Source organism: Poecilia reticulata, linkage group LG22 (genome assembly GCF_000633615.1).
Source record: "Poecilia reticulata strain Guanapo linkage group LG22, Guppy_female_1.0+MT, whole genome shotgun sequence".
NCBI lineage: Eukaryota > Metazoa > Chordata > Actinopteri > Cyprinodontiformes > Poeciliidae > Poecilia > Poecilia reticulata.
The window spans coordinates 10,966,714-10,985,725 of record NC_024352.1 but is presented as its reverse complement, the minus strand read 5'-3'; the positions used below and the strand labels follow the sequence as shown (position 1 = coordinate 10,985,725).

The following is a 19,012-nucleotide window of genomic DNA, read 5'->3' as shown; positions in this document are numbered from 1 at the left end:
TTTGTCTGATGTACCAGGATCACACAACACTATTATGTTTACAAAGCCTTGTACATGATGATTACTGCACTTTGAGGAATTTCATAAATATATTAAAACAAATATTATAGCATTATTGCCACACTTTTGATCATTTGTCAGACTGGAAGTAACTTTTGAAAGAAATAACCTTTATGCAGATATTTTCTGTTAAGCACACATTTCTGTATTGTTTATTCTATTGAGCTGATGTAATATTCAAATAAGTTTTAAAATAGTCTAATCTTAAACTTAATGTATTTTTTGGATGTATGTAGAATATCCTCATCAACAAAAATAAAGGCTTGAAAACATCAGCTTATGAGCAACAATGTGTTTCATTTAATGAATCTAAATAAATCCACTTTTCAATATTTACTGAATGAGACTATATATCACTTATGTAATATCATAGAAATGTGTTCTGATGTTGATAAATTTCCTAAAGCATGTTTGAGCTTCACAATATATTGGTAATATATTGTCATTGCAATTTAAGTATTTGCAATTGCTGAAACTGAATAGACTATTTGGAGTGCAATAATTGTTGACTAATAAATCCCAAGTGTCATAAACTTGCATTTTAAATGGTAATGTAACGTTTAGGCAGTTTGAAATAGTCTTCACAGAAGTAGGTGCTCACATCAAACACACTTGACATTCCAAAAAAAAGCTAAAAATCAGAGTAGTGGAAACACCAATCAGAAAGAGAGGAAAGAAAAAAGGACGTTTTCACAAATTTTGATATGAATATTTCCCATTATTATCATCATTAAAAAGATTTCCTAATATTGTGCAGTCCTATAACACATGAGGCATACACACAGGCGTTAATTAATCCCAGTGTTTCCTGTGTTTCATGTGTTGACCTCAAATGGAGACAAAGCATTCCACATCGATTTTGTCAGTGGGCTTTAGGGTGAAACAGCTGCAGCATTTGATACATCAGCCACTGATGTCCAAAGTGACAAAATTCCAAAGGCATCACTTCGAATCAGACACAAAAACAAATCTCGGAACGCTAAAGCTCAGCAGAGAAATCACCTAATTATGGGTAGCGTATAATATCATTTTTGAATTCTTTTTCATTGGTGAGAGTCACTGAGATTGATTGTCTGGTGTTTCTTTCTCTCTCCAATGTGGACTGCATCTGTGGTGTGTCTGGCCAAAAATAACAGCTGGGTATTCTGATGCAGATCTGTGTCAGATACACGAGCAATACCATAAAAAAATGTGTTTATGTCGTCTTGTATAAGTGCATCCTACAACAATATGTGTATTTTTATTCTGCAAGAGCAATTACTGACTCATGTTGTATTTTAGTTGGTCAGAGGGACAGCCAGAGCAACTTTATGTGCTTGTTAACACATTCAATACAAGTTAAATAGGAGCAGCTTGCTCCAATGAAACCAATCGAACTAAAGTTCACTTTCAAGTTATAAATGCTACTGCCTGTGTTAAATTAATCAAATTAGGTTAAGGTGTTGAGTTCTTCATATTTTATGGCTGGGTAAGCTACTCATCCAAACAAACGTCATGAGTTTCTTCTGAGTATTTCATGCAAAAAAAAAAAGTTAATGACAGGAAAAAATTCTGTCTGGATATTTGCTTGGAAAACATTTCAGTGAGGTGGAATCCAGCCAATGTTTTCAACATTTTTTTTTACTGTGCAGCAACCACAAATTGGCTCGCTGACCCTGTCTATGGGGGCCTTTGTTTTATGAACAATATCTGTTGATCGCATTAAGTTCCCCAGTCATGAAAAAGCAAGCAGTAAGGAAAGTGTGTTTTTGTTTTGCTCTGAGTTTCCATCTCTTAGCTGATTCATTGCAGGTCAATGGAGCCTCTTGCAAAGTATTCATGTGCACCTTTTGCCACGTTCCAACCATAACCTCCATGTACTTCACTGGGACTTCCTGTGATAGAACAACAGCAAAAAGACCAAGAAGAATGTCACTGACAAGCAAAAAAAAAAAAAAAAATTGAGCATTTTTATTTATAAACAAACACAAATATGAAAAGTGTGTCAGCATTCACCCTCCTTTTTCTAAGTTTTCCCCACAAAAAATGATGGCATAAGATTGCATCGGGAAATAAAAAAGTCCCCTTGTTTAATGTTTGTTTGAGAACATTATTGAATAAACATGATCATAGCGACAAAGGAACATAGTAGATAAATTCGTGGAGAACTTCAAAGGGGGATTAGATTATAAAACGATACACACAGCTTTTTCACCATAAAAAAGCCATCCATAAATGAAAACAGTATGGTGTACAATTTGCACACCAATTAAGGCATGGGTATCTATCCAAACTGCCTCTTGGGGAAGTAGGAAGAATTTTTTCTTCTATACTAACGAATCCATTAGTTGTGTTGTCTTCAAATATGAATGTTGTAGACTGTAAAGTAACAGTTTTTAAAAGAGGTGATGAGAAGCCACATTTGCAGCTTGCCGCAAGTAATGTGGGGAACACAGCACACATGGGAAGGATAATGTTCTCCGGAAATGAGAGTAAAACTTAACTTTTTGGCTGAAATCTCCAAAAACATTCTCCATAAGTTTTCTCCATAGAAACACATTTGTTATAAGAAAACACTCTAATCTCACTGTCAACCATGGCGGTGGCACAATCAGGCTGTGGGGATGATGCTCTTTAGCAACAATGAAAAAAAATAACATAAAAATGAAAAAAATAGTTGGTCAGAGTTGATGAAAAGATGGGAAGGGAAACATTGGGAAAGGAAAAAGCAACTTCAGACTGGACCTTTCCCCTGGACAGCAACCCTAAACATACAAGTCAGGGTATGTGCTAGAGTGGATGAGAAAAAAATGGGCCTAAATCCAGCATAGTCTGTGACTTCACTGGAAAACTGCTGATTACAGACATTCTATTCAATTTCTCTAAGACCGAGTTGTTTGTAAACAAAAAATAGGAATAAAGTTCAGTTTATGTATGCAAAACTGGCAGAAGCATGCTCAAAGACTTGCAGATGTAGCTGTCGGGATGGTGACCAACATTGACTTAGGGGGTTGAAATCAAATGGAAACCACACTTCCTTTAGATTTGTTTTCCTTTCACTTCATAACTATGAACAACTTTCAGTTAGTCTATGACACAAAATCCCACCATAATATATGGAAATGTGTGGTTCCAAAGCGACGAACGGTCACAAAAGGCTATTGAAACTTGTGTAAAGCAACCAAAGCCATTGTAAGAGCTGACCTATTTTCAACGCCTACAGCAAGGAAGAGACGGCATTAAGAAATAACACAGCCATACTAATTTTCTCCATGTTATTCAGGACAGGACCCTCCTCTCCTGCTTTATCTGTGTCTCTGTTTTCTCTCAATATCTTAAAATGTGAACTTTAGTGGTTGCTCTGGATGTGCCACGTGGACCCAGGCTACCTGCCAAGGCCTGTCCACATGCCTTGCCACGAGCTCTCCCTGCGAGAGCACAGGAGCTGTTTAGAAGCTTAAGAGCCTCTTGACTTTTTCTCAGTTTCATATTTCTTACAGTGTCTCCCTAGGTGACATTTTGCCCAGCTGTGACTCATATCCATCTGACAAGCTTAGAGATGGAGGTGTGGCAACAAAACTGCATGCATTATATATTATACAGCAGATCAGCTGGTGATACTTTGGTAATGTTAGGAAGTCTAACTCTTTATTTCTCCATGCAAACGTTCCAAAAACAACTAAGTGTAATAGTGCTCAATAAGAGCAAATAGTAGGGCCTGAAGACTGAAAATATGTTTGTCTCCAGGCCGTCTTTTCCCCCTCCAGAGATCAGGGTTTTTTTGTCAACATCTTGGATCCTTGTTGACTTGGTGATTGGTGAACATTCCTGAAGTATTAGGAGATTCACTTGTGGGTCATCTGGACTGTGTACACAAGCTTTCTTTTTCAGAACTGAGGGTGGTCTAAAGTATTCAGATCAAAACCTCCTGGTGCATTTTACAATCTAAAACCACATTGAATGTGATGGCTAGAAATAGCCACGCCACCTGTGGATTTTAGTATGTCAGAATCATATTAAGATAGAAGAATCTTTATATTTTTACATTTTTACATGTTCAACCTCTAAACTTGTGTTTGGAAATGTTTTCAAACTACTGTAAATACATCCAATGTGTTGCTCTTGTTGTTAGGAAATGCTCAAATGATGATCTCCACCCAGCATGCTTTGTTAGCATAGGATAACTTTAGTTTTTGCCAAACTATGACACAGACAAAATGAAATGTGAAGTATAAAAAGGGTTGAAAGCAGGACAAATTCAATATTTATCAAAAGCATATGGAAGAAACAACAAAAAAAAAACCTCAAGCATCCTTTAGCACTCTTTGTCCCCCAAAAAACAGATGCTATGTTCGACAATGTCTTGCACACAGCTGTACAGCATATAGTCTTCTACAAGGAAACTACTTTTTTCCAGTGGTAGAAAATAAAACACGCCATAGGAAATGTTTTCAAAATTTGGAACCAAACTTTTAAAAATCCAATTTATGTCCAACTGCTGGAATATGTCCCAGCACTTGTATTTGGCTTAAACATTTAGTTTGTAACTTTTAGGAAAAATATATGACTTTTACATGTTTGTTAAAACTGTCACTAGGTTCTGACAGCTTAGTATGAGAGATATAATTTGTGAGAAGATCTAGTTCCTCTGCTTTCTTCAAGCGCTAATCACAGTATGTGGAGGAGTTAGATGTTTTCATTATGCATCTCATGTTATAGCCAGTACAGTTTTAACAAATATGTGAGATGTTTTATTTTATTTTTTTTTAAATAAAAGTTACATATCCTAGGTTTAATAAAGCATTAGAATAAGTATGGGTGTTAAATGACAACAGCTGACTATGTGACCAAATTATCCACAGTTGACTTCCATAATGAGTGCAACACTCAAAAAGCATACATGACAAAGCAAAACCTCTGAACCACTTGACACAACTGTGGCTGAGGATACAACCAGTGGGAGAGGCGTTTATAAGAAAACAATAAAATGAATCACACTGGAATTACAGGGTGCGAAAGGGTGTGGTGGTCATGATTTTAGACTTTATGAAAAACAGTAAGTGTGCCATATGACAACCCTGACACCTTAACATTGTGACAATATCCAGATATTTGAGGTTATAGCACGTGTGCCTACAAAAATTCTTCGGTCTCAGAAATGTAACTATTATGTGCAATTAAGTTAAGCTGATTATGATCACATATAACACAATTTGGTTTGATAATGATCACATAAATCATACATATGCAGCATGATTGTAATATGATACTGCATATCATATTACAAAAGTGATGCGATAGGGAGACAATGACTGTAAGACGAGATACAATATAGTATGGTACAATGACATACAGATACAAAAGATACATGGTATGATTATAATAAAGATACAATGCCCTTAGTTTACAAATAAGAAAATCAATTAAACACACATCAAAACAAACAACTTGCATAAAACTTGCACATAGCAAAGTAAACACATTCCTTTATCTGCAAAGTGATATAATGGAATGATAAACAATTTAATAGAAAAAAGGCTAAAATTCAGCTAGATTGTTTTTGTTTTTGTGTATCTTTTGAAAATTCACCCATATTTTTGTAGTAAGAAGAAACATTGTATTTATGAATGCAAATAAACAGTGTGTTGGTAAGGTAAAAAGTCCAATGCAAACTTAAAATTCCCCTCTTTCATCATTACTATATTGTCATGCTAATTTATTATAATTATAATGATGACATTAAGGATATTGAGTATTTTTTTTCCCTCTGGAGTCATTTGACAGGCATTAGTGTGCCACCACTTAGAAAGCTGCTATAATGTTCCAACAACATTTCACACAAAGTATAGCGTTTGCTTATATCTACAGGACTCTCTGGCTGCACGTGTGTCTGCAAAAATCCTTCAGTAACTGAGCATCATGCTTAGATGAAGATCTATGCACAGGGATTTCTGTTTTCTGAGGTTTTATGCTAACCTTAGTTGGCCTCTTCTCTGGATTTATGTGGCACTGACATGTTCTCCTTGTGGTTCTAATTAATCATGCGTGAGTAAAACTTACAGAAAGTAATTCTCCTGCTTTGTAAACTAACCACTTTACTTTGAATGTCGTAATCATTAATAACTACTGCTATAAAGACGTGGGGGGCTGAGCTCACATCCTTCACACTCAGTCTCCCAAGGACATTTTTGAGAGTGGGAAAAATAAGGCTTGTAACATCATAACACGTTTCAGTTCTAGTCTCAGTTATGTTCTCTACTATCAGGCACCAAAAAAATAAAATAAAATAAAATCAGCAGCAGGTTCAAAGGCAGCACTTGGAATAAATCCTGTCAGTATTCCCAACACACCTCACAGATACGTACTGGAGTTAAGATCTAGACAATTTAAAGGCCATGTCAACACCATCAACCTCTCTGTACAGGGATTATCCTGACGTGGAAGACTGCTGAGATCATAGACCATCACCCTGCATGAACGCAGTACATGGGTGCCACCATTGACCAGGTAAGTAATTCAAGAATTGAGCGTTTTGCTACTTTGCTGGTGGTGATATCAAAACATTTTTTGTTAAACCTCTTTTAACAAAGGTTTTTCTCTTCTATGTTCAAAACCTATGAATCTTACATGAACTTGTTGATCTAAATTGACCTCATCAATAAGCACGAAATGTGCAAAGTATCAGATACTTTGGAAGGGGGCAAATGGATTCCAGGAAGGCAAACTTCAGGGATTTAATGGTTGAAATAACTGATCAGCAAATACACCTCACTTCAATTTACCATTGTCAATATTACATTTGCCTAGTATTACACAAAGAAGATGACTGGTTGTTGTCTAAAATATAAAATCCCCTGATGGGTTGTGGTACTGTACCAAAGTAATCAGTGCAAAGTTAAATCCTTTTTCAGAGTTTTATCACAACTCAGAGGATAAAACTATTCATGTTTACGTTTGTCTTGTAAATTTAGCATGACTTTTAATCTAAGTTTCAGCACAGCAGGATAAAGTTTTCCCTTGTGCTTAATTACATGACTGGACCTAATAAGATTTGAGTTCTTAAATAATCCACTGACCACGCTGTGTTGGCCAAAAGGGAGTTTTCTGCACGAAATTCTGCTCTTTCACTTAACAGTTGCCGTTGTTAAAAATCAGGAGTGCACATCAACAACCACACAGTATGACTAACTGACCTCACAGCCTTACAGCAAAGTATATACTCAGTAAGTGTATGGCAAAACACAGCTGCAGTAACCATGCAAATACAAATATGGTCAAACCCTGCTGATCTGGTGAGCTGCAATCAAAATAGTGACAGTGATTTAAAACCATAACAACGTGTTTTGTTTTTTTGATTATTATTGCTGCTCCTTGTCTTTAAAAAAGACAAAGCAGCCATAAAACAATGCATGTATTTGTAATCTGAGAAACACACAAGTTTGGGCATACAAATTTAAACACCCATGTCACCAACTTCAGAAAACTCGTGACACAATCCTGCGGATGATGGGTGGTGCTGACATTACCACACAGTGGTACAGTAAGTGGGGAGTACTGTACTTTAAGGCTTTATATACACACATGTTTTTAATGACAGAAGGGCTTGATTCATTTGCAGACAGTGAATGGAGAGAATAAAAGAATGCAAAAAAAAGTGCTGACAAAAGCACAAAGGGAACAGTGTCAAAGAAAACCAAACTGTTTTTTGGTATACTTTCTAATTTTCTTAATTCACCTTTGTAATATGTTACATTACAAAGGTGAATGTTTATATTAGTTTGCTACCAATACATTGCTTTGCAAAAGTATTTATACAATTAAACCTTTTTCGCATTTTGTCATGTTAAAACCACAAAGTTCAAGGAATTTTCTTGGGATTTAATGTGATCGAACGACACAAAGTAGCACATTACTGAAGTGGAAAGGACGTATAGCTTAACATTAATGGGCATTTGTGTCAATATTTTTTGTAACTATACCTGTAGCAGCAATTACTCTAACAACTTTGCACACAGACTGAAATCTTTGCCTATGCTTATTTTGCTAAAGTGCTCACACTGTCAGACTGGGTGGAGAGCAGCAATGAATAGCAACCTGTATGGTCACTGATTTTTAATTGGATACAAGTGTGGACTTTGACTGGGTCATATGAGAACAAATCAGTGTGTTTTAATTTAAGGAAGTGTTCTCTGAACTTTTTGCAACGTGGGTCTAAATCCCCAAGTTAACGGTACTTAAAAAGTCTCACTTGTTTTCCTCTCAAAAGGAAAGCTATACAATTTCCCCATTGTGATTTGCATTTGTCTTGTGTTTTTGGCCTACAGTTTTTTTCTTTTTTCTTTATGCTCAAGAACAAGATCTAGGTTAGATACAGTTCCCTCTTCTAAAATGGCCTGTCAGATTAGATCATGTAGTGCCATTTTTCCAGTTTTAGATTATAAAATAAACAATTTTCAAAATGTTCAAAGCTTTAGAAAATGTTTTACAACTAAACCCTGCTTCACATTTTTATTCCTGATCTGTCTACCACATTCCCTGGTCTCTATGATGCTCTTTGTTCATCAATGTTCTTTAACATTTAAGCCTTCTCACAATGGCTGGATTTGTTCAGAAATTAAACGCAGATGGATTATTTACTACTGCGACAGACTGGCGACCTGTCCAGGGTGACCCCGCCTCTCGCCCGGAACGTTAGCTGGAGATAGGCACCAGCAACCCTCCCGACCCCACTAAGGGACAAGTGTGTAAAGAAAATGGATGGATGGATGGATTATTTACTAAGTAGGCTAGTTTCAAAGTTAGATCCTTGTACATTGAAGTTTGTGTTAGTATTGTGACAAATATGAAACGGTTCAACAAGTAAGTACTTTCCATGGTACTGTGCATGACTGGCTGTGGGCTGCATGTCTCGTGCTAAAATACCCAAATAAAAAACAGAAATGCTCTTTTTCTGGTTCTGTTACTCCTTTACCTCCACCACCTCTGTAATTATAATCTGATGGGGGGCTGACTCTGCTTTGTGGCAACATGCATGCCGGTGCCAGCGTTTTTATTTATTTATTTTTTTACTTCATCCAGTCTCAGAAAATATAAAAAAGGACTTAGAAACTCTGCATCCAGTTTGAAACATACATGAATTTGGAAAACAGAAATTTACAGTGATTTAATATCAGTGAGAAACAAAAAAAACCAAACAGAAATATTACACTCCTTCATGTTTATTACAGCGTGCAATGAGCAGGAAAACATGACGTTTTCTAAACGTCATGTTGTCTAAAAGACTCCATTTAGAAATTCTAACTATTACCGAGAAGAAAGGTACTGCAAAACAAAAGCATATTTCTTTTTATGTGCTCTTTAAAGATTTATGAGTACTGACCTGAAACAAATCATTGGCTCTGCAAAAAATTTACAGGGTGGTTGACTTTTCTTTTTTGTTGCCCCAACAGGTGTGGTACTCACCAACTCAAATTCAGATACTACATTTTATTCTTATTTCAAAAGCTTGGGTGTTAATAACTTCCAGTAATGCCTCAGAAAAAGTACTCTGCACTAGTCTTTTAAGCTTTAATGAAGAGCAGATGATAGATGGATGAGACTTTTAGAGTTTCCAAGAACTTATTTGGCTTGTGAAGATAACTAAAAGTTGGAAATAGAGGGGGGGAAAAAGTGCAATGACTCACATCATGAATTTATTGCTAATTTTGTTTGTATTATCAAATAGGTTACTGTTCATCCATTGAGCTGTCTATTGTTTTGTGGCTCAACGACTGACGCAGTCATTGACTGAGAGGTGGGGCACTTTCTGGACAGGTTGCTAGTCCACCACAGACACAAACACACACATACCTAAGGTCAATCTAGAGAGATCAGTTAACTTTTTTGGACTGTGGGAGGAAGCCAGAGCACCAGAGAGACCTAATGGATGCACAGGGAGAACATGCAGACTCCATGCAGGAAGACCTCACGCCGGGATTCAAACCCAGGACCTTCTTGCTGGCAGGGCTGCCAACTACCAGCCCTCAATTAGGATTTATTATTTCTCATTTTACAATATTTACAAATTTCACATAGATAAAAATGTGAATCACTTGTTTATCTAGGAGTTTGTAGCACTTTAACTGAAAAAAAAAGCTCAAAATACCCAAATTCACATCCTGACAGTAAAATAATCAGAACAGTCAACTTTTTTCCTCCAGATGGTGTTTATGTGAAACAGCTCCAAGAGGAGCAATTTTTGGTGACAGGTTTTGCAAATCAAGTGCATAGAATCAAACTTTGGATATTGTGGGGAAATGTCCTGAGACAGAGTTTATTACTAACATTAAACTCAAACACAGAACAACAGTTTGGAAACTTCAGCATTACAAATATACATTTTAAACTTACTCTTGGATGCAAAAGAGATTACAGAACATAACTATGACTCAAGGCACAATTCATAGGAAACTGAATACAAATTCTTAGCTTTGGTTTGTTTATCCATGTTTGTTATTAAAGGGAACAGAAATGGAAAAAGACAACATTTCTTCATAGCATATATTTGGGTGCCTTTTGTGACAAACTCAAATACCCAGTATGAAAAACAACCACGTCACTTTCTTTGATCCCTTTAATTGAAAATATGTCACTGAGGGACCTTTTGAGTGGCTGAGTGGCACCATGTTGCCATAGTGGTTATTACTGCCACTCCACAACAAGAAGACCTCCAGTTTGAAACCCTTGCTACGTGACAGCTTTGTTTGCCACTCCAGTTCTCTCCAAGAATCCAAAAGCGTGCATTTTAGGTCAATTGTGATTCTAAATTGATAAAGTACATTTCTGAATAGATTTGCAGCTGAAAATATTTTTTTTTTGCTTTGCAGTTTATGCATTTCATTGGACTTCACAGCTAAATAGACTTGTGGTACACTGTGTCTGGTGTTTTATATCCCAACAATAAAATTGGACATATTATTAAAGTTTGTTGAGCTTTTCTAAATCAGAGCATATGGCTGAGAACTGCTTATGAAGATACTGATTTTGAGCGTTTAATTTTCTAAGCATTTCTTAATGTTAGACTATAAATGCTTAAAGAAAGCACTGAGGAACAAACCCACAGTGAAGTCCCAGGTTAATACAGCCAGTATGATAATATGTTTGTCATATTTTCTCACAAGACAGAGCTTAGACCTGAGAATTATGTGACACATTAGGTGAGTTTATTCTTTTTGAAAGTTCAACAAACTGGAAATTGAAAACTGTTGTGACACTACTTGCTTTTTCCAATTCAAGCCTATTCCAATGAATATCTCCACTAAGGAACATCATAAATATAGGTTGTGAAACACTATAGGCCATGACGATGTCTTTCTACAGGGAGGACAGGGGATTCGCTCAGAGTTGATGGAGCAATCCAACTGAGAAACAGTTGAGAGGCATGAAATGCTTTCTATTCAATCTGACTGAGCTTGAGCCATTTTACAAAGAGTTAATATAAATCCTTACATCTTCAAAGCTGGAGAAATGCCCCAAAGGAACCCCAGCTTGGTTCGACTCTTTGATTGAATACAAATACATAAAGTCCACCAAAAAGAAAAAAAAATACATTATAGTTGTCAGTTCTAACATGACAAAAGTTAAAGGGATGCGAATACTTTTGCGAAGCTCTGAATATTTAGGATAATTTACCTGGAACACGCTTAGGTCTGTGTTCAAGCTCTGCAGGGAGTGGAGTTCTTCAGCAGGAAGGAGGCAGCAAATTTTAGCATCAAGCTCCATCAGATGCTCCAAATCAGAAGGCTCTGGGGTGTAACCCTGGCCTGCAGAGACTGACGTAGCCCACATAGCCTCCTGGAAAACAGTCGTCAGCTTAGTAAGTCATGGTCCATGGGGTATAAGTCTGCTTTGCTCTGTAGCAACCTAAACAGTGCACTGATAAACATTATCTAGCAATATTATTACAGTGATGTCAGAATCAAGGAAGAGGTGCCGTCTGACTTCAGCTCTCCATTTCTGAATGGGTTCTGTGTTAATAAGAGACAAATGGCACTCGCTGCGTGACTCAGTGACACTCCTATTGGATTGTGTGGGAACCAGTGCATGGATGTTGAACTCAGCACATTACAGTGGTGAGATAGGATCTATTAAGAATATTAACATGCCAAAACAGTTCATTACTCTAAACAGAGCACAGCTGTAACCTCTGAGTGCTGGGAGGAAAACTGGCAGAAGGAAGCGGCAAACATAGTAACTCATTAGGAAGTTGAAGTGCATCCCAAATACAAAATGGTAGAGCCCCGCTGGTTTTTATGACAAAGGCAGGCAGGTTTTTGAACCATGGCAGAGGTTTACCTGTATAAGCCAGAATATTTCTGAGGCCTTCTTGATCACGTGTTCTGCAATAATGGAATTTCAGTTTTTCAAAAAAAAAACAAAACAACAACAACATAGAAACATATGCATACTAAACACAGAATGAGGTGAATCCTGCTCAAATATGTTGCGTCACGATATGCTTGTCTGACAGTAAACTCAAATGCAGAAAGACAGAGGTAGCTTTTAGCCGTTTTAATGAAATAAATTACACAAAACTTACAAAAATTACCACGGTGAGACAGAGCAGAAGAAATACCATAAATCCATGAAAATGATAACAGGGACAACAACAGGAGAGACCAGCAGGGAGTGTGAGCAAGAGAAGAGTTTAAATGCCGTGAGTGTGAACGCTGGAAACAACAGACCTGGGCTGTCGTGCTAACGGGTTGCAGGTGTGAGGGGAGAGAGCAGAAGGCAGGGTGAACAGTGAGAGAGAGAGAGAGAGAGAGAGAGAGAGAGAGAAAGAGAAAATGGCACAGGGGACAAGGAAAAGTAGCCTGGGACTAGGAAATTAATCTAAAAAAATGCAGACAAGAAATAAACATAACTAGAAAAACTAAGGTCTGAACTAAAGAAAAATGGAAACAAGACCGATCTGATCAAAGAAAGAGACTAAGACAGGATAATCAAACTAGAATGACATCATCAAAACAACCCAAGTGTAACAGTGAGCAACTGAAGGAGCAGTTCATCATCCTCTCACTCATCCTCATTTGGAGTTTTTTTTTGTTTTTGACAACCAAAATGATTCAATATACCCAGTTTTTCTAATTAGACATACACTTTCTACCCTCATATCTGGATTACTTTAAATTTAAAAACTGAGGGACTTTTACTTCACGTGCTACATGGATGACAGCATACTCCAAACAGGACTTCTTCTGGCTCTCTTGCAATAACTACTTTCTTCTTCCCACTCTTCCATAAGGGGCAGATTTGTGGCATACACAACTAAGATTCAACAGTTTATCCCACCTAAGCTGTGGAGCTTCCCCAGACCTAGTACAGGCCTGGATGCTTCTCTGATTAAAGCTCTCCATGTTAGCCTGTTAGCTTAGGTGGACTGCCATCTTGGTAGGTAGCTTTGCAGCTGTTTCATACTATTTTATGGAAGCTATCTGAAGCTTTATCTTTGACCTATGTGCTGTTTTGCTTGATCTCCACGATGTTTTTCTTGCAACAAACCTCCAAGGCCTTTATTGAACAGCTACATTTATTCAAAGATTAAACAACACACAGGTGGAGTCTATCTTCATCAAGTGTTAAATGGTTAACCCTTGATGCTTTCAGGGGTGTCAAATTAAAGTGGAAATAACATGTATGCTCCACTCCTTTCTTCCTATATTCAACTTTGTAGCTGCAAAAAGTAATATTTTAGACTTACCCTGATTCACATAAGCCTCTGTAAGATTCAGCTTAAGCTGTGTGTTTGCGTGTAGCGTCACAATTAGCCTCTAAACTAATCTTTCCATCATATTTTCTTGAAAAACATAAATAGTAGTTGGGATTTGAGACTGAGCTAAGATAATAAGGGTTTTCACTGGAAAGTTATAAATATTGTTTATACTGCATAGCTGATGCATTATTTAGATAAATCTGTATGTATTTAAGCACCTATTTATCTTTTTTCCCACAACATCTGAGGAATTAGGCGAGGAATGTTTGTGCTTGTGTATGTAAGCCCCGAATGCCTAAAAGTCTTCAGTAAGTACCGGCTCCTAATGACGTGACTGTAACACGTCTACACTGCAGCGCGGAGGTGACCCATGTGAGAATGCAAGTGTCTGAGGTAAACATTGAGCAGCACGTTTTGATAAATGTGCACCAAGGGATTCTGCCAAGAGCTGGGTGACGTCCACCACCAAAGTCCTGGTGACATAAATAATATCCTCGTTCTGTCATGGCCATTCATACAAGCATGCCTTACAATAACAGGAAACAGGAAGGCTTCCTCTAGCTAATAAAAAAGTCCAGAGCATCTGCACTCCAGTCTGTTTGGTATCTGCCACCGTAATCACTGCAGTATTGTTCTAAAGTCAAGGCAAACATCATAAAAAACAGTTAGACATTCAAATACCCTAGAAACCCTGGCAGGCTGTTCTGTTGATGCAGATCTGCCTGGGTTGACTTAAACAGAACCGCATGTTAAGAGGTAAGTGTGTTTTTTGCCTGACTTTTGAGCAGCCATCAGCCCATCAGAATTTGAACTGATTTCATAGCAGCTCAAGAGTTAATTAAGGCAAATAAATGTGAAAATGAAAACATGTGAAGTTAGGATGAATCATTGGACTGCTCCAAGTAGCCGTGTCTCAGCTTAATCCTCAAAGGAGAAACAAAAGGTCTCCTTCTCCTAGCTTCTATGCTCTGTCCCCACACCCCTAATGCTAGAACAGCTGTATGTCTCTCTGAAAGATCCATTCTTCTGAGTTTTTGCAGAAAAACAGGAGGGGGGAATAGCTGTGAATCTAGGATTATAAAATTAATTCACAACATGCAGCATTCCAAGCAAACCACATGTGGCATTTGACATCTGGTTCATAATTTGAAATACTTTGAGTCAGAAGCTTCAGCTTAGAGCAGAGGTCTGCAACCTGCAGCTCTGGCGCTGCAAGTGGCTCTTTGAACCTTCCACAACGGCTCTTAATGACTTTGGCTAAAAATGATAAAGGACCAAGTACATATATATATTTTTTTGTTTTTTTTTTATGGAATAACTGCATTCGATTTTCATAACAGAATGGCCCAAAGTACAGGTAAAATGTTTTAGATCCATTTTTCTTGTCATCAGGTTGGAAATTATGTGATTTTTGTTTTACGTCATTGTCCACAAATATCAACATCCCAAGGAAGAAAATGTATCCATCTTATTTCTGGTAAAGTTTTATGTTTTTCTTTATTTTAAATCCCCCAAAAATATAAGTGGTACTTTCAAACTTACAGCAAATTCCTACTGTAGACTTCATGTAACATCAGTCTCAAGTTATTTGAAGATTCAATCAGTTTTTTCCCTGGACTGCCCTGCATTAACCTCAATTTACCCTTTAACTCTTAACTATATTATCCATCTGTGCTGAAGAAAAACATCCCAACAACATGTCATCACCACATATAGTTAGGTTTTATTTGAGAGGGGGAAACAAATCATGTAATTTCCTTTCATTTTACAGTTGTACGCCTTTTTGTGTTGGTCTTTTGGATAAAATCCAAATAAAATATCTCAAAGTTTCTTCTTGCAACAAGATAAAAAACAAAGTGAAGAGTCCAAGGGTTGGGAAAACTTTCAAGGCCCTGTGGCTAGGGACGTTGTTTTTAATCATAATATATTTTTTTAAATATTGTGATTAACAAAATACACATAATGTAAATGCAGAAAAAAATATATTTTCTTTTGCAGTAAATATTAGTTTTACTTGTTATTAATAATAGAGTTGGATGTGGCGCTTCCGTTTAAGGATTCTACATAGATGGTAGAATAGAAAGTTTCAGCCTACAGCATATGTTGTCTGTTATGGCCAAATGCTAGCCTACCTCACTGTCTGTGCCACTGGTGCTGGCGCTGTCTTCTTCCTCTTCGTTTATTTCTTGAAGGAGTTCAGTCAGACGCTCTTTCCCTGCACGGGTCAAGCGCACTCGACCCACATCACTGCTTGCCAGCTATTGCATTACCAAACATAATGGGGAAAAAGATGGAAAATCAACATTTGCATAACATTTTTTTATCCAATCGATGATATATAGGCCTGAGTCTGTATATCTAAAGGAAAACACATTTTTCCAACTGGAAAAATCAACAGCTGAAAAACTTAACTCAAAGACATGAGATAATAGTGCAATTTTTTTTTTACGCAACATGAGCTTAATCATACCTTGATGTTCCTCTGGACAAAGTCTTTCTGTTTGTTTTTTGTTTTGGAAGTTTTGCTGTTGCTCTCCACAAACCAGAGGCCCTCATTATTTGCACTGCTTCCACCAAATGATGAAGTCAAGCTGCAAGGCGGCATTTCAGCTGTCGAGTAAGGCATGACTTATTTCAGTGAAGAAACGTTTAAGAATGCATCTTTATGTTTAAATATTCACTAATGAAACTTATGCTAACATTCCAGATCAGTCCACTTTATTGTTCCAAACACAGAATTCCTCACTCCTCTGTAGCTTCTGTTTATAAAAGGTTTTTTTTTTCTCTCATTCTCTGGGGTTTTAATACCATAAAAATTCATAAGATTTTTATTAGAAAATTGTTGAAGAGTTACTAAAGTTTTGCAAAGATCTTTGGAAAAAAGAAAAAAAAATGTCACATTAATGGAGAAAACCTACTATTACAGGCTTTGTGAGCTTTTAGCGCCATCCAGTGTACAAATTTGTTAACACATCTGCAAATAATGTTCTAAAGCAGCACAAGCTCACCTTGCTGCAGGCCCTGGTCGTCCCCATCATGCTCACAGTCCGGAACCTGGGTCTCAAACAGAGGTGCGTAATGGTCCTCCTCTTTTGTACCTTTGTGATAATAAAACCATATTAGTGTGTATGGCAGACAGGCCTTCATTGCCTCTCATAAGTAATCATACTCCCTGAACTTTATCACATATTGTCATAACACAACCACAAACTACAGAGTATTTAATTGGGACTTTATGCAGTAAAACAACACAAATTACTGCATAACTAAAGCATGGAGGGAAAACAGATTTTTTCTTTTTACATATAAAATTCAAAAGTTTTTAGTTTTTTTTTAATCCGTCATCTTCACCATGATAAAAATCTTGTATTTTATATGCTCAAAATAAATAAAGATTTCATTTCATTTCCATAGAAAATATGCCTTGTTTACAGATTGTCACAAGGCATGTGGGAAATGTGTGGAATAAGTTGATCTGTTCAGATCAGACCATAAATGGCTAACACTGAACATAGTGGTTGTCATGATTTGGAAACGCTGATCTTCTGCAGGGAGAGAAGAGCTGGTAGAGTTCATTAGAAGCTAAAGATGTAGACATGCTGTATGAACATTTGTTAAACGATGCAAAAGATCCAAGTTTGGGCCAGATGTTCACATTTCAGCAGGAAAGCATCCCTAAACATACAGACCCAGCTACAATGAAACGGTTTACAGAAACACATATTAATGTAGTAGAATGGTCCAGTCAAAGTTCAATCATAGGTCCAAGTGAGAATCTGTGAAAATACTTTTAAACTGATGTTCATCAATTCTCTTCTTAATCATAATGATGTTAAAATATCATGTAAAGAAAAGTAAGCAAAGAATATACATAATTTTTTATGTATATTGGACAAAATCCACTACTTTGACATAAAGTCCCAATGAAACTCTCTGAAGTGTGCGGTTCTAGTAGGACAGAATATGAAAATGTTTAAGGCACATCAACAAGCCAGGCACACCACGCTTTTAGTAATGTTCTTAATAGGTGCTGGATTTACACACAAGTGTGGGCTTCCAAAGCCAAAAACAGCTTTGTGTTCAAAGCTTCCTGAGCACATTCAGAGTATCTGTCGGGTTTTCTCTGTAAGAAAAAAAAAAAGAACAGAGCAGATCCTCATACATTATGCAGCATAAAGGTGACTCATTTAATTAAAAAGACTATTTTCACCTACATAAGCACTGATGTCATATCTACCTGGAGCTCTTGCCACATTTTTGCTTGGAGTTCTTTTCTTTGACACCGAATTTCTTTTTCCTTGAAGATTTCTGCTGACAGAATTTCATCAAGTCGTCTCATTTCCTCAAAGGCTCTCTGCAGCTTTGAATTCTCATTTTCATCTCCTGTAACCTCAGCAAAAAACTGATCTGAAAGAAGCATTTCTTCTGTTGTATGCATATTGGAGCAATAGCTTAATTTTAATCAAGTGCTGAGTTCAATTTGCAAGCTGTGCATTCATATGTTTCTGTCAGTTTTACTTTCAAACTAACAGAAACATCTAATTGTTATTTTTGAATTGTTTCTTAATTTCAGATTTATTTTCTGACTAAATGAATAAATAAAATGTTCACTTTGAGATTATCTAATTCTAATGGATGGATTTATTTTCAAGGTTGTTTTGTTTACATATGTGTGTTCCTTTCAGAATTGCATTACTGAAAGGATGTGCGTGTCTGATGTTAAAATTACGCTAGTAGAAATCATCTTTTAATTTAATGTATTCACTGTTATAACTTTGAAACCACTACTTGAATGAACATTTACCTTTACCAGGTCCTGTGCCTCTATTAGGGTGTTCCATTTCTCCACTGCCATTCTGCTTTTATAGAAAATAGTTAAGCTATAAAATATACCTTTATTATATTAAAGACAAGACAAAAGAGTTTGTTTATCTACCTGGAAATCAGCAGAATCGTTGCTCAAAACAAGCAGCTCAAATGGCGCAGCAGGACAAAATCTGTTACCAGTTTGCTCGGTCGATGCAGGTCGGGAAATATTATCTAAACTACCTTTAATGATTTCCATTGCGTTATTTACTGATTCGCTAACTATAAATATGGAGTAATGTAACTGCAACAAGCCCTTGTCAACGGTTTCTTCCCCTTGCATACGGTCGGTAACTACGGACGCAAACATTCCCCGGATGTTGTTTCTCAGACAGCTGATGCTGAAGCGAAGCA

At 36.9% G+C, this 19,012-nt stretch overlaps 1 protein-coding gene across 7 annotated transcripts in view; it reads right to left on the bottom strand.

Annotated features, from left to right (window-relative positions):
• The window catches only part of fsip1 (fibrous sheath interacting protein 1), a 32,677-nt gene extending 13,687 nt beyond the window's left edge, over positions 1 to 18,990 (bottom strand). Inside the window, exons 1-9 of one of the 7 annotated variants that reach the window (XM_008399385.2) lie at positions 18,729 to 18,990; positions 18,597 to 18,651; positions 18,030 to 18,199; positions 17,837 to 17,915; positions 16,801 to 16,890; positions 16,263 to 16,402; positions 15,925 to 16,050; positions 11,710 to 11,871; positions 1,887 to 1,934 (exon numbers count right to left, since the gene is read on the bottom strand). In XM_008399385.2, the coding sequence (XP_008397607.1) occupies positions 1,887 to 1,934; positions 11,710 to 11,871; positions 15,925 to 16,050; positions 16,263 to 16,402; positions 16,801 to 16,890; positions 17,837 to 17,915; positions 18,030 to 18,199; positions 18,597 to 18,651; positions 18,729 to 18,968 (1,110 nt within the window). In that variant the 5' untranslated portion in view covers positions 18,969 to 18,990. The remainder of the gene's footprint in view (positions 1 to 1,886; positions 1,935 to 11,709; positions 11,872 to 15,924; positions 16,051 to 16,262; positions 16,403 to 16,800; positions 16,891 to 17,836; positions 17,916 to 18,029; positions 18,200 to 18,596; positions 18,652 to 18,728) is intronic. The other 6 variants (XM_008399386.2, XM_017302477.1, XM_017302478.1 and 3 more) reach the window with 6 other exon arrangements.
• Between the last annotated feature and the right edge of the window lie 22 nt (positions 18,991 to 19,012).